A 14,623-nucleotide genomic window follows, 5' to 3' on the forward strand; every position below is an offset into this window, starting at 1 on the left:
AATCAAAAGGATCAGAGTGTGTAAGCATGAGGTGAGGGTAGTATAAGGCAATGTATTTCCATTTAGGTTTGCACAGTAACGTAACATTACTGAAAATAACAATGTTTAACTCTGATTTTAGCTGAAAATGGCTGTACTTATCTTCCTGCAAGTCAGAACAAAATGACATTGACTTATTTCTGTTCTTATTCTCTATGCCACAGGCTGACTTTTTTTCCCCAATGTGCTTCCCCAACCTAATGTCTACTCTACCACCTCTCTCAAAAAAAAAAAACAAACAGCTCTGTCACATGCCCAGTCACAACAGGGCAAACATGGAAACTTATGACATGATACCCAGAAAGAATGTGAACACTTACAGTTTGATAACTTACCTCCCCAACAGTAGCTAAGGTGGCTAAAGCTGCCAAAGACCCCAGCATCGCTGCAAGGGTTCTGTGAACGATCTGCAACAAAAGGTAAGAATTGACCAGAGACTCCTCTAAATATCTCTTTACTTTTAAAAAGGAGATTTTAAAAAAAATAAATAAATAAAGGATAAAGAATTCCTTTTCTTTCTTTCTTTGTGGTTTTTTTTTTCCTGTATTTCACCCACCACTTTTCTGCAAAACTCTGCTAAAAATTCTCAGCTCTGATCTCAAGGCAGAGAAGGGACTTCAGCCCTGGTTTCCTGTATTTGCCAGTGAGTGACCCAAAAAGTAATTCAACTTCCCTAACATAAGGATCTAAAAGCCTGGTGCTGTTGTCTTCTCCTCTCAGTTTCTGGGAAGATTTATGCCCAGGAGGTGATCCACCTCTTTCTTTATAGGTGCTTACTCATCTCCAGTGTTCAAAATCTTCTGAAGACCTTTTCTGCAGTCCCCTCAGTTCCTCAGAAGCTTCTTTCACCAGTGTGTAGACTACCCCGGCCTTTAAAAAGTGCTTCCCTTCCATCTCTAATATTGCCATACAAGGAATGCTTATCAAAATAGGATTCAAGCCTTTGACCACAACACAGACACTCATTTAGTACTGCTACAGTTACCACAGTACATGGACATTTTTCCACATCTATGTATTTAATGAACAAATTGCAGTTAAGGTTTGCAAGAAAGTAAAAATAAAAAGGCAAGCATGACATGGAAATGCGTTGGGTTCTTTCCAAGTGCTCATTTGTAGTTTATTTGTACTTGTTTAATCCACCATGACTGTGTTATGGACTGAACTGAACCTGCTGCTATTATTCATAACATGCTGCAGCTTCAAAACTGAAATCCTGAAAGATAACAGATTTTGTAAAATAACTCAGCTAAATGAAAATCACTCTAGGAAAAAACTTAGTTTTATTAATAGCATTTACTGTTTTAATATGTTCAAGTATTATTTAGACACAAGTCAGAATCATATTGAGAAGGATTTAACACAGTCTAAAAATATTTAATTTGCTGCTACTTTAATAAGAAATATGTTGCTGTTAGTTAAAAGTAGTATTTGGAAAGCTCAAGGCCCTCCTACCTGCTTTTGAAGAAAATGGGGGGGAAAAAAGAAAGATCTGGGTTTGATTTTCCTCCTTGAATGCCAATTTTTAATAGTAATGGTAAACAACTAAGAAATTTACCAGATTACTAGAAAAAGAAATAGATAAACAACTAATTTAGGAGCTAAAAGAGAAACCTCTCTCATTCTCCTGGCTTTCTTAAGAATGCACTGGAGAACAAACTATTCATAGTGATAGAGGGGGAGGTCAGAACAAGGTTTTTGTATCATAATGATCTAAAACTAGATAGTACAGACTACAGCTCCCACGGTTGTATGTGCATAAAGTCACTTCCAGCATTGATTTCCATATCCCAAGCACTGATATGACACACGTGGGCCTCCTGATTCTGCAAAGACAGGGAGCATTTGGCAACATTCACCAATTCTTGGGGCTGATGAATCAGTATAGCAGTTAGACTTTCAAGTTTTCTTTGACAGAAGACACAAAGCAGAGATGCCAGATGGGGAAGGAGATCATCTTATTAGCAAGGCAAAAAGCCACTGAGGATCCATCCTCAGACTGAAGAATTTCTCCTCATCATTTTACCACCCACACTAGGTAGCTCTTCTGCAGTTCTCAGAGAGCATTTTTACTGTCACCATTTTATAGTTACTTGCAGACATTGGATTTCCAAGAGTTTGCTGTCACCTGTGGGTGAACTTTGCTTTAATTTCTGCAGAAAGATGGGAAATGCTGTACAAGTGGAATCACCTATCAGTTTCTTCATCCCAGTGATTTTTCAAAACTGAGTGGATATTTGCAGAAATATAATTGTATTTAAGTAATTAAAACACCCAAAGTTGCAACAATGGAGGCTATTAAAATAACATGAACAATATAGGAGTGGTGATAACACCATAGAGTCATACAGTTGAGAATGGGCAAAGATTAAGAAAAACCACTGTAGTTATTTTGTTTCAAAGTTACCTGTAGAAAATTTGTCTCATGATAACTGCTGTGTGATAAACACAACGTGCTGAACACTGCTTTGGTATGACAGTTTCCATACTCTTACTTCAAAAGTTAGTTTTAAAGAAAGAAATTAAAGTAACCCAAGTCACTTATGTCACAAGTCTTTGTGCTTGATATTAATTAAAAATTTACATTTCCAGATGTTACAGTTTGGAACTAAAATTTTAGTTGCAAATAGAAGTTTCCAGAGGTTTTGGACAGTAGGAGAGTGATGGACTCCTGAGAGTTCACATTATAATAAGTCCATGTCACTGAATTGGCCTGAAGAATAGCTTATATATTGCAGAAGTCTGCTATCTCTTTTTGCTGCTGTCTCTGTTCCAGCATGGGTTTTAGAATCATAGAATTGTTAGGGTTGGAAAGGACCTCAAGGATGATCTTGTTCCAATTCCCTTCCATGGGCAGGGACACCTCACATTAGATCAGGCTGCTCAGAGTCACATCCAGCCTGGCCTTAAAATCTCAAGGGATGTGGCTTCTACCACCTCCCTGGGCAACCTGTTCCCAGTGTCTCACCACCATCGTGGTGAAGAATTTCTTCTTAACATCCAATTTGAATCTACCCATTTCTAATTTTGCTCCATTCCCCCTAGTCCTGTCACTACGTGACACCCTAAAATTTACTACAGCAGCTTTCTTGTAGGTCCCCTTAAGATACTGGAAGGCCACAATAAAGTCTACTTAGAGCCTTGCCTTTTCCAGATAACTGCAAAAGCTGAATGGCATCAAATTCCCAATTCATGAAAATTTGCTTTACTTCTTGTAAATTGCACAATTTTGACAGAATACAAATCAATAGACTAGAAATGCAGGATATAGTCAGACACAGATGAGATCAGTGCAGCAGAAAAGGAAGGTCAGTGAAGCCAGATGCATTTACTTGATTTTCTTCATTCTCAACTATATTAAAGAAACCATCCAACCAGTACCATTCTGTGAAGTGATAGCAACATATCTCCCCTTCTGCTGGTGCTGACAGCTAATGTTTTACTTCCTCCCCCTCCTTCCCTTTGTTTGGTCCCTACAGGAGCTCTGAAGAAGCAATTCTGCAGCTTCTTCAGCTGCAGGGTACTCTTCCCAGTACATGGGAACCCTTTCCCTGGGGTGGGTCTCAACAGCTAATGCAAAATGAATAATAACAGAAAATTAATTGCCTTAGAATTACTTACTTAAGCAGTAGCAAGTAAATTCTCTAGAGATTTTAATTAAGCAAAAGGGAGCTGTTTGGTATAGTTTAGAAAGTATGACAAACTGGCGTAGCATTGAGGATAGACTAAAGCAGTTCTTGAGGCAATCATGTACAGTACAGATGCTGAAAGATCATGCATATTAAGGATCCCACAATGTCTACAAGTATCACAAAAATCAGTGACAGCAAGAGCAGCTGTTTATGTCTTTGTCCACACATTAAGACACAGTCTATATGTATTCTATACATGCAGACATGTGAACCATAATAATTTAATATATACTTAATTGTTTAGAAAATCTTGTTATTAATTTCATTTTTGTACGTCAAAATGCCACCACTGTACATAAGTATGCCTTGCTTGAAAAAAATAAAATAAAATCCTGGATCAACATATTTACAAGAATTCAATGGTGATTCAGTATGGTAGTATCAGAACGAGAGGACACAGTCTCAGGCTGCACCAGGGGAAGTTTAGGCTGGATGTTAGGAAGAAGTTCTATACAGAGAGAGTGACTGTCCATTGGAATGGGCTGCCCGAGGAGGTGGTGGAGTCACCATCATTGGAGCTGTTCAAGAGGAGACTTGATGGGGTGCTTGGTGCCATGGTTTAATTGATTAGGTGGGTTGGATTGGTTGATAGGTTGGACGCGATGATCTTGAAGGTCTCTTCCAACCTGGTCTATTCTATTCTATTCTATTCTATTCTATTCTATTCTATTCTATTCTGTTCTGTTCTGTTCTGTTCTGTTCTATACTACTATATGCATGAAATATTTGCCCAAGAGGTATGTGAACTTGGAAACATTAACTGCATATTTTAGAATGGACATGAAATCTCCCAATTTAGACAATAAATGGCTTATCCCTGTAATTCCATGGAAAAAACATTCCATATACATTCAATAAGCTCTTTTTATGGACACATTCCCAACCCTGAAAGACTTGGGTTTTCTAATAGAAACATCAGAGTCGATACCTAATTTTGTAACTCCTAAAAAACATCCACGCAATGCCAAGGTAAAAAAGCAGTCATTATGACATTCTGCTATAATATCCATTTTCGCTTAGATCTTGTGCCAAGTTACTTGGCCTGATTCAAATGAGTCGAGAAAAGTCATGGTGTTAACAACCTGCCTTAAGGAAAGGCAGCAATCTGCTATTTCCTAATGCAATGTTTCAAAATATAAGATGGCAGCACACAAGATGCCTATCCTAAACAGGAGGTTAAAAGAAATACTATTTGATATCAAAGGCAAGTTAATGTCTACATTGGTTCACTTTTATTTCTATGGTAGGTTTGCTGAAAAGGATAAGAAATACAGTATCACAGTATCACAGTATCACTTAGGTTGGAAAGGACCTCGAGGATCATCGAGTCCAACCTATCAACACAGACCCCATGACTAGACCATGGCACCAAGTGTCACGTCCAATCTCCCCTTGAACGCCTCCAGGGTCGATGACTCAACCACCTCCCTGGGCAACCCATTCCAATGACGAATGACTCGCTCGGTGAAGAACTTCCTCCTCACCTCGAGTCTAAACCTCCCCTGGCGCAGCTTGAGACTGTGTCCCCTTGTTCTGGTGCTGGTTGCCTGGGAGAAGAGGCCAACCCCTTCCTGGCTACAACCACCCTTCAGGTAGTTGTAGAGGGCAATGAGGTCACCACTGAGCCTCCTCTTCTGCAGGCTAAACAATCCCAGCTCCCTCAGCCTCTCCTCATAGGGCCCGCGTTCAAGGCCTCTCACCAGCCCCATTGCAGGGAGAGATTTCCTAGGAAAGATATCTCTGAAATTCTATGATTAAATAACTAAGTAAGTTCCACCAGCTGACATCAGTTCATTCTATATGTTAAAGAAAATGCATAACAGGGGTGAAAGAGAAAGACTTAAGGAGATCAAATTATTCTCTTTGAATATATTATGTGGTTAATTTATTCCTCTCTTCTACATAGAAACTCTATGAGCCAATTCTAGATTCTGCAAAGGTATTTTTCCTTTAGATCATGCTGTAGTTATCTCCCTCTAAGACTGTCCCCACAATCTCTCGTATTTATTCATTCAGTTCTTGCTGAAGAAACACATCAGGCAAGGCCTCAAAAGAAGCTGAGTGGCACTCATCCCTCCTCATGTGCATTAGAAGTGTGTTCTAACAACACTGTTAAAATTTTAAGGCTTTATGGCTCTCTACTCCTTTGGTTGCCGTAGGCAAGGTAGAAACTGAACAGCAGCATTCAATTGAGATAATTTAATGTTCTATTGCATGTCTCAGAAGGGATATAAACCAACATATATAGTATGCAAGGCAGGACAACAGTGTTCCAAAAATTGAACAAAATACAGTTCAAAATTACTTTTAAAAGGCAACAGAAGAGAGAAAATAGATTTAGAGATATAAGAGAGAAAATAGATAAAGTGTTGAAAAATACGACTCCTTTCAAAAAACAGTATTTTGTAAAACGTGGAGCCTAGGTGACTGCATCTTCAAAGCAGACAATGCTACCAAGTCCTTAGAATAGCAAGCAGCACCATCCAGTGGACTTTTTATGCTAGCAAGTTCTTAATTAAGCAAATTTGCATACTGCAGAAGTATCATAGAACCCAAAAGAAGATATTTTTCCTTAAAGCACACATATTCAGAAGAAAGGTAGAATTCTACCAAGCTAGGTCTAACAATTAAACCAGAAATAGTTAGTGTAATACCAATATTCACATTGGATTAATAATACAAAAACTTTGTTATAACATATCAAGCTGCGGTACAGCAGAGGATTTTACTTCCTATTATACTGTAATTTTGTTTCAATTTAACCACATCTTGTCCTTCTCTTACAGCACTCTGATTACACTTCCTTTATTGCAGTTATGGCAGGTAAAAACTATTAGTGTATGTAACTGGTGCTGGCACTGTCTTGTTGAAGCCTCCTCATTGGCAACAGTGACTTTGCTCTACTCAAGGAGTAGAATCCCCAACACTTCAGGGGTATTGACTCAATGTTCTTCCTAAGAAGCAACTTGTAATGCTCCTGCACAGGTACTTTAAAGTCATTCAGAGACTCTCAAAATGCACAGAGGTCAAAATGTAGAGGCCACACCCTTCTCATGTATCAGAGAATGACATGACTGTAAGCCTTGATACCTCATATTGCTTAATAGCTAGCTCAGTCAGAGGTTGTTCTGTCTGGGAGAGAATTAGGGTACCGATTGATGAATATTTCACTCTGGAGGACAGAACAGATGGAGCCTGCCCCATGTCTGGATTCTCTTGTGCAATCCAGTCCTCCAGCATCTATGTCAGCAGACTTTGTTGCTTCCATCAATATCAATCCCAATGCTTACCCTCAGTTTATGTTCTGAAAGCATTATTTGAGGGGACTGCAAGAGTGCCCTCATTATACTGCACAGCTGCAGGTGTGAAAAATAAATAAATAATAACTTGCAGACATTTGAATGGCAGTTGTGTTTTAGCCTCTTGGTGACTCCAGACCCACAACCACGTGTTGCTACCATTCATCTTTTATGGTGTAGGTTTCATTGTGCTGGATTTGGGTTCTGTACAACCCCTAGAGATTTTTGTCTTGGACTAAGAATTTCAGTCTCCAAGCCCTACCTTTTGGCTTCATTTCTACCTCACTGTAAAGCGCTGTGGCTAATCAAGACAATATCAAGGAAGCCTTGTCTCTCCCCTAGTGAGGGCCAGTAGTCTCTCAAAGAAGGAAAAGTACACAGGAGAGCATCCTTGCTCAGCTGGAAGCTGGCCAGCACACCCAGAGACACTGGCTTTCCTGCTCTGCCCTAATCATGGCCTCTTTTGCTTTGTCCCACCCATAGACAACAGAGCAGATGAGGGCAAATTTATATTTTTCCCAGTGAGGTATGGCCCAGACTCTTCACTGAAGATGATAGATGGTTTCTTCTGATTAATGGCCCCTAATTTTCTGCCAGCTCCTACATCAATGTTTTAATTTCTCTTCATAATTCTTCCATCCTATCACAAATGAAAGCATTAGCAGCAGGAAAAGCAACGGCAGCAAGGATGTATACTCTTCCAGAAAGGCCATGGAGAGCAGCAGCTACAATGTTCTTTTTTACATCACCATTTCCATTAAAGGCTGTGGATTTTCTTCTGTCTCTTTGTTATAAGTCTTTTGGTAGAATAATGTGGAGGTGGGAACACTCTAATCCACACTCTGTCTATATTTAAAGACAGATCAATATGAGAAAGGATGGGAAGTGAGAAACCATGCTGAGCTAATCAACAGATCCTGTGACTTTCCTCATCAGAAAAATCCTCCCTTATGATAAGCCAATTGCCATGACTTAGTATTATGTTTTGTATACTAGTGAATATTTCTCTTGTCTTCCTATTCACTCTGTGACGCATCATTTTCCATGTACAAATTAATAGCTTTATTACTGGAAATAAAGGGGGAAATGGACTGTGTGCACATTGATAACCATAATAATAAACATCTTACTTCATTTGTAAAAATGCTTCCTGCAAGGACATACCAGCTCACAACGATAGAAAAAATGCTCGGGCTGAGCCACATAAAAGTTTTGCTGTCTACAGCTAATTTCTGCTGGTTAGATGTTATTAGAATTCTCTTTGCTTTGAATTAAAGAAATTAAGCTTAGGGGATATTTATTCATTATTTAAGACAGTTAATAATAGAAAAGTAATGTGGAGAGAAATGGACATTCTACATTTCCATTAAAGTAATAAAAATTGTGATTATAAGCCCATACTTCATGCTAGTAAGAAGCTAGAGCTTTTAAGGTCAGTTCTTGCACTTTCAAGTGTTTGTGTTTTAAGGAGAAATAGAGATACATAAAAGTTATTCAGAATATCGGATCATTAAACTGTCATTTGAAAGACCCTGGCAAGATCTTTCTTAGGGCTACCTACTAGGCAGGATATGAAGTTAAATGATGTGATAAAACAAACCCTATGGGGACTCTCACAGAATTTGTGATACTAACTGGTATCATTTTTCTGCCATTTAATGTGCTGTTGATATATAATTTCTTTTTTTTAATTTAATAAAATTAATGTTATTCTACCTTTACTCCTGAATAAATATTCATAAAATAGTTTTTAAAAGGCCATTGCCTTCATATTTGTTTCTGCTGGCTCATTCAAGTATCATAAACAGCTAACCCTCCATTTTAATCCATGACACAGACCATTCAAAGTAATTAATTAAATTAATTAATTAATATTACTAAGACCTGTTCTCCAGACCTTTCACCAGCTTTGTTGCCAATTAATTAATTAAATCAAAGCATTCAAATTAATTAGCTCTGTCCTTTAATAATAATTGTTTAACATATCCAATTAATCCAGCATAGCCACAAATATGCAGGTAATAGTTACTAATAAGAGCTTCATCAACTCAAGAAGCTTTTCTAATACTGATTGAACTTTATAATACAGGCAGGCAGATTTATTTTTTTAGGATAACTTATGGACACAGTCTCAAGCTGTGCTAGGGGAGGTTTAGGCTGGATGCTAGGAAGAAGTTCTTCATAGAAAGAGTGATTGGTTATTGGAATGGGCTGCCCGGGGAGGTGGTGGAGTCACCATCATTGGAGGCGTTTAAGACAAGACTTGATAGGGTGCTTGATGCCATGCTTTAGTGATTAGATAGTGTTGGATAATAGGTTGGACTCGATGATTTCAAAGGTCTCTTCCAACCTGGTTATTTCTATTCTATTCTATTCTATCCCATTCTCTGTGGATACAGACAAATGCAAAAGAGGAGAAATCAAAGATATCTTACTGTATTGCAAAGAAGAAACAGTACGTTTTTACCCACGCTGTTTTCCCTGACTGTGCTCTACCACCAAAACCAACCTTACATCAGTGCTCATTGAAACTAAATGAATGGGGTGCAAATAGTCACTTTAGTTAGATACACAGAAAGGGGCCTTGTTGGAAAAAGAATGAAAACCAAAGAAGCCAAAACCCCAAAACTCATAACAATCTTAGATAAAAGAACAAAGATGTTTGGAGAACAAAAGTGTAAAAATTAAATTTTCTACTTATTTTGGTTGTTTGTTGGGGGTTTTTATTTGTTTGTTTGTTTTTGTAAGTTCTCAATCAATAGAGGCTACACATTTTGAGGATCAAAACTAGAAAGAGACTGTCTTGAAGTATAATCTGCACTAATTTAGTACGACAGAAGCAGTGGAGAACCCAGTACAACAGCACTTTACACCAGATATCCCTGTACGTCAGTGTGAAAACCTATTTATATCCCATTTTTCCTAATCCTGAAGGGTCAGAGTTCAGAACAACAAAGGTAAACTTGGCACACTTTGGGGTGTTTTTTTAACACATGCTTGTATATGTTTCCCTTGTGGGATAGGCTTCCAAGAACAAAATGAAACATTTTATTGTTTTCAACAAGTCTATAAGATAGTATAGATTAGATTCATTCAAAAATAGCACAAGAAGCAGACAAGTGTTTTTCTCCTTTCTCCTCTTAGAGAGAGGGAATAGAAGACTGAAGTGCAAAGAGGGAACTGTTCAATACTTGAAGGAAAATCAATTTAAAGAGAATGAATGTCTAGTTACTGAAGGAAAGGATGATTACACAGGGAAACAAAGAAAAACCTGTGCATTTCAAACATGAAGTGTTACTGAGAGATATCCATCTAAAGAGAGTTACAAGCAATGTACCAAAATTTCAAGGGGCAGAGTAAGATTGTGAAGCAAGAAAATACTCATATTAGTGGTGAGCATAAAAAAATTACGTCATTAGAAATAAAAGAGGAAAAAGAGACAGCATCTTCTACCAGAAACATAATTGTATTTTGTGAACACATAGCTTGTAATTGGTTTCAAAAGAAACAGCAGTTGAAATAAATGTCTCAAGAAACAAAGCTCAAGAGCTTGTTTTCTGAAGAACACCAGCACATACTAAGATAGTAAGACCTCTGCACCAACAAAGATGTACTTGAGATACCTCCTAGAAATTTAATGCCAGGATAGACACAAACCGTTGCCTCAAAGCAGAATTTACCCTGTATCTTTAGAGTGGTGTAAGTTTGGAGAAGATGGCAGTTTACAGTCAATGCACTTAATTTTCCTGCTCAAACCTCTTACTTCATCAGCCTGTTCTCCTGCTTGTTTGCTGGTGACTAGCATAGCAGAGGGTAAAGGGAAAGTGGAAGGAAGGATTAAAAGGTGAACACAATGCGGTTGAGGAGGCTGTCAGCACAACCTTTATAAGTCATGTTTGGGGTAAAGAACTGTGCAGGAGGAGCATGAGGCACATCTTCATGTGAGTCTTGTAAATGTAACAGATAAAATTCTTCCTTTTTATTTTTTCTTTTTCATCATTTTAAGAAAATATGTAAAAATGCAGCTCTAAAACTTATCCTTACTGTCTGAACTTGAACCTGTATTGCCAATAATAATGAATAAAACACAGGAAACTAATAAAGACTGATAAAAGATTGGGAGCAGCAACACCAAAAATGAAAAACCACGAGAGATTGCTTCTATAGTAACACCAGCTGATTTCTCTAACAGTGATAACTGCTAATGGAATAGAGTGCAACGTGTTGAGAAAGCAGGACTTCTGGCACTGAAGTTATAAATACTGAATAAAACATAAGCCAGTATTCCATATTCTAACAGTATAAACATCCATCTCTTGCAAGAGATCCATGAGGAAACCAGCCAAATTCTGTTTACATGATAGTTATTCCCAGTTTATATATTTATAGTTCAAAATTTACACTGGTTTTAATATGTGTCATTCCTATAGATATTATACAGAAAACAGCTAACATAGTGATACAATAGGTGACCTTCCACATTGTAAAACTCCCAACAGTTTACTTATCAGTATCTATTTATACTTGTGAATTTGCAAAAATAAATTTTATGTCAGCAACCAAAACTTTCCCTTGCTCTTTTTGCAGAAACAGTAAGTGAATGAATTGTTTGGTTTGTTTGTTTGTGGTTTTTTTGTGTCTTAAAAATAACAGGAGAAAAACTTGCTTTCCTTTGCTGAGCTTTTAATTCTCAAGCCTGTATTTCCTTTTAAACATGAGTTGTTTCAAAGCAGCTTTCTATGATGCAAACACAAACACACCTTTGAGATACCTTAAAGATATGCTGGGTTTGCAATTGGTAAAGGGTTGCATAGCTGTGCTGCAAAAGAAAAGCAGCTGGTTTTGAAAGTACTAAGATTATTTTGGTGCTATACTGCATGCCTACATTATTGTTAGTAAAATCTAGTCCCGTCACAACCCCCCACACCCTTAATATTATACCTCTTTGCTCATTTATAAAGTACATGGAGTCATTTTTGGCTTCAGAAATAAATTACTGTTGTTGAACAATGCAATCTAAATGCCTAAATATCTGCCACATTGTGAGCACTCATTATTGATATTTGATTAGAAGCTGTTCCACTATTTTACCATTTCAATGAGTAACAGGATGGGAAGCTTAAAATATGCAAGAGATGTGGAAGGAAAATGAGCATGCTGTTCATATTTACTGTGAAGCACCTTGTAGACTTTGATACATCTCTCTGTTTCATACTGGTATAAAACAGGTGTGATTCAGCTTGGAGAATCCATTGACAGTGTGGGTGCTCACATAAATAACAATAATATTAATAATAAATCTCTCTCCCTCTCTCCTTCCCTTATGTTCTTTATGTCAAGATAAGTAGACAGCGTTTTCAATTCAAATAAGTCATTTGGAGCTCTGTGTGGTTTCTGACATGTTTTCCATCCTTAGTGCTGTATTTTCACTGGGATTAGTACCTCAAGGCTTTGGAAAGACATTGCAATATGTGTTTAAAGTGCCCTGTCCCTTGACTTCTTTGTGTTAACTCAGTTTGTGGTTTAAAATATTACAGTAGAAGACATTCTAAATGTCTCCCATTAAAAAGTGTGCTCAGTGTAACCTTTTAAAGTATACTAAATTCATAGTTTGAGGTGCCTTAGAAAAGGGAATAACCAAAGCTTTGTCTCTTTTACCTTATCTTAAAAAATAATTAAAACTTAAACCCAGATTTTCCAAACCTTTTATAATCCCTATTTATTTTCACTCTCACATCCAAATTATAATCCCATTAAAATATTAAAACACTAGTAGGTCCTGATAGAAAAATATACAAGCTCACTCTAATTTGATATAGCTTGCCAAAATGAGCTACAATTAAAACCACTTCCTTAACATATCTTATTAATGTCATTTGCAACAGTGATGGTACAGCAATGGTATATTAAAGCCCAGAAATTAAACCCTTCCTTGTGCTCCATTTACAATACAGAGGGAAAATAAAATCCAAGTACAAAGCTGGCTTACTTCCAGTATGATCAGCATGTAGACACCTGCTAAGATGATGGATGCAATTGTTACTTGTGCCTCTACAGTTGCATGAAGGTATTGATGTTTCATGGAGAGAGGAACACTTCCAGGTTCCTGTAGGAAGGCTTGAATGTTTATGAAGGTGGTGCCTCTGGTGAAAGAAAGAGATGTTCTTATTTCTGGAATGAAATACCATTTATTTTATTTATGCATTAATTTAATATTGAGTACCTATACATATATGTATATGTGTTATATCTTTACAATTACAAACTGCTTTTCAAGCATTTTAACTCTATCCCTCTAAATAGCATGTCTTGGAAAGTAACCCAAGCACAGACCAGCCTTGTAAATCCATCAAGAAAGCAACAGGAAGCCATCCTTTCCTGCCCCTCTGAAACAGTGACAGGTTTTTTTAAAAAACATTATCTATTCCTTCATAGTGAAGTTTATGCAAACTTCTTCAACAGACCATTTCTTAGTCTCTTAGCCAACCTGTTTGGTATCTGAAAGGTTCTAGTTGTGATGATTTGATCATTTCTTCTTGAACTCAATGGTAGAGACCAGTTGTATATCACCTGCAAGAAAGTCACATTGGGCAATGTTAACAGAAGTCAAAAGTGACATATCTCTTGATCTAGTGTTTCATTTCTCTGTGTTCCCTCTTTTGTCCATTTATGAGAATTTTTTATGGACACATCTTAACACACATCAGCCTGAATTAATTTTATGTGATCAGGTATTTTAAAAGCACTCAGCTTGGAGCAAATTTATCATTCCCTCAATCAATGAAATGAGACACCTCCAAGAGGTACTCCTCCAAGGGGATGTCAAGTCACACTTTGCTTTGACTGTAAGGAGTATTTAGGGAAGCTAAGCTCAGAGACAACAAAGACTCGCTCCCAAAGACTGCCTGGAAAGAAAACAAATATAGATAAAGGTACAGATGATGTAAGGCTCAGGAACAACATCGTATTCCTAGACATTATGAAGAGGTCATGGCAAAATTTCAGTAAACAAAATTCCTGTTTGCTGACCTTTTAGCAAAAAGAAACAAAAAAAACACTTCAGAAAAATAAACATTTTCTCAAACTTTATCCATTACTACACACTGATCATTCAGCTTTAGCAAGATACGCTCTTTAAACATAGATACACATAGTCTCTCTTTTTTAAGAAAGACGAACTTTAAAAACCTTCAGATTTAGTTAATTGTAGCCTAAATCTTAAGCCTGTCCTGATTCTGCATGCTGGAAAGTGCAGAAAATTAAACAGCTTAATCAGCCAGCTTGGAACATCTGACAGAGAAATTCCTGAGGAGCGTGCAGGAGGGGAAGGCTCATTTGGCTACCTATTCCTTTGGTCATGTCAGGATAACCACTGGTGTGCCAGCAGAGATGAGCAGCTGCAGCCAGCTGTGTGCTGGCTGTCTCATTGTATGTGCAAAGATTGCTTGGACATCACCGCTGACAGCACAGGTTACAGTAACTTCCTAATCACAGGGTAGGTGGTTTAAGGCAGTAATCACCATTAGGGTGTTGCTGTTCCCCATGCTGAAATAATCTTTTACTGTAGACTGTACCATTGGGTGTAAGCAGGAA

General features: G+C 37.6%; 1 protein-coding gene across 1 annotated transcript in view; it reads right to left on the bottom strand.

Moving 5' to 3' along the window:
- OCA2 (OCA2 melanosomal transmembrane protein) overlaps nucleotides 1-14,623 on the bottom strand; it is a 221,053-nt gene that overhangs the window by 124,533 nt on the left and 81,897 nt on the right. Inside the window, exons 8-10 of the mRNA XM_068140672.1 lie at nucleotides 13,518-13,600; nucleotides 13,020-13,173; nucleotides 375-446 (exon numbers count right to left, since the gene is read on the bottom strand). Coding sequence (XP_067996773.1) covers nucleotides 375-446; nucleotides 13,020-13,173; nucleotides 13,518-13,600 — 309 coding nt within the window. The remainder of the gene's footprint in view (nucleotides 1-374; nucleotides 447-13,019; nucleotides 13,174-13,517; nucleotides 13,601-14,623) is intronic.

Source organism: Melanerpes formicivorus, unplaced genomic scaffold (assembly GCF_026170545.1).
Source record: "Melanerpes formicivorus ecotype bairdi unplaced genomic scaffold, bMelFor1.0.p_v2 SCAF_1, whole genome shotgun sequence".
Lineage (NCBI taxonomy): Eukaryota > Metazoa > Chordata > Aves > Piciformes > Picidae > Melanerpes > Melanerpes formicivorus.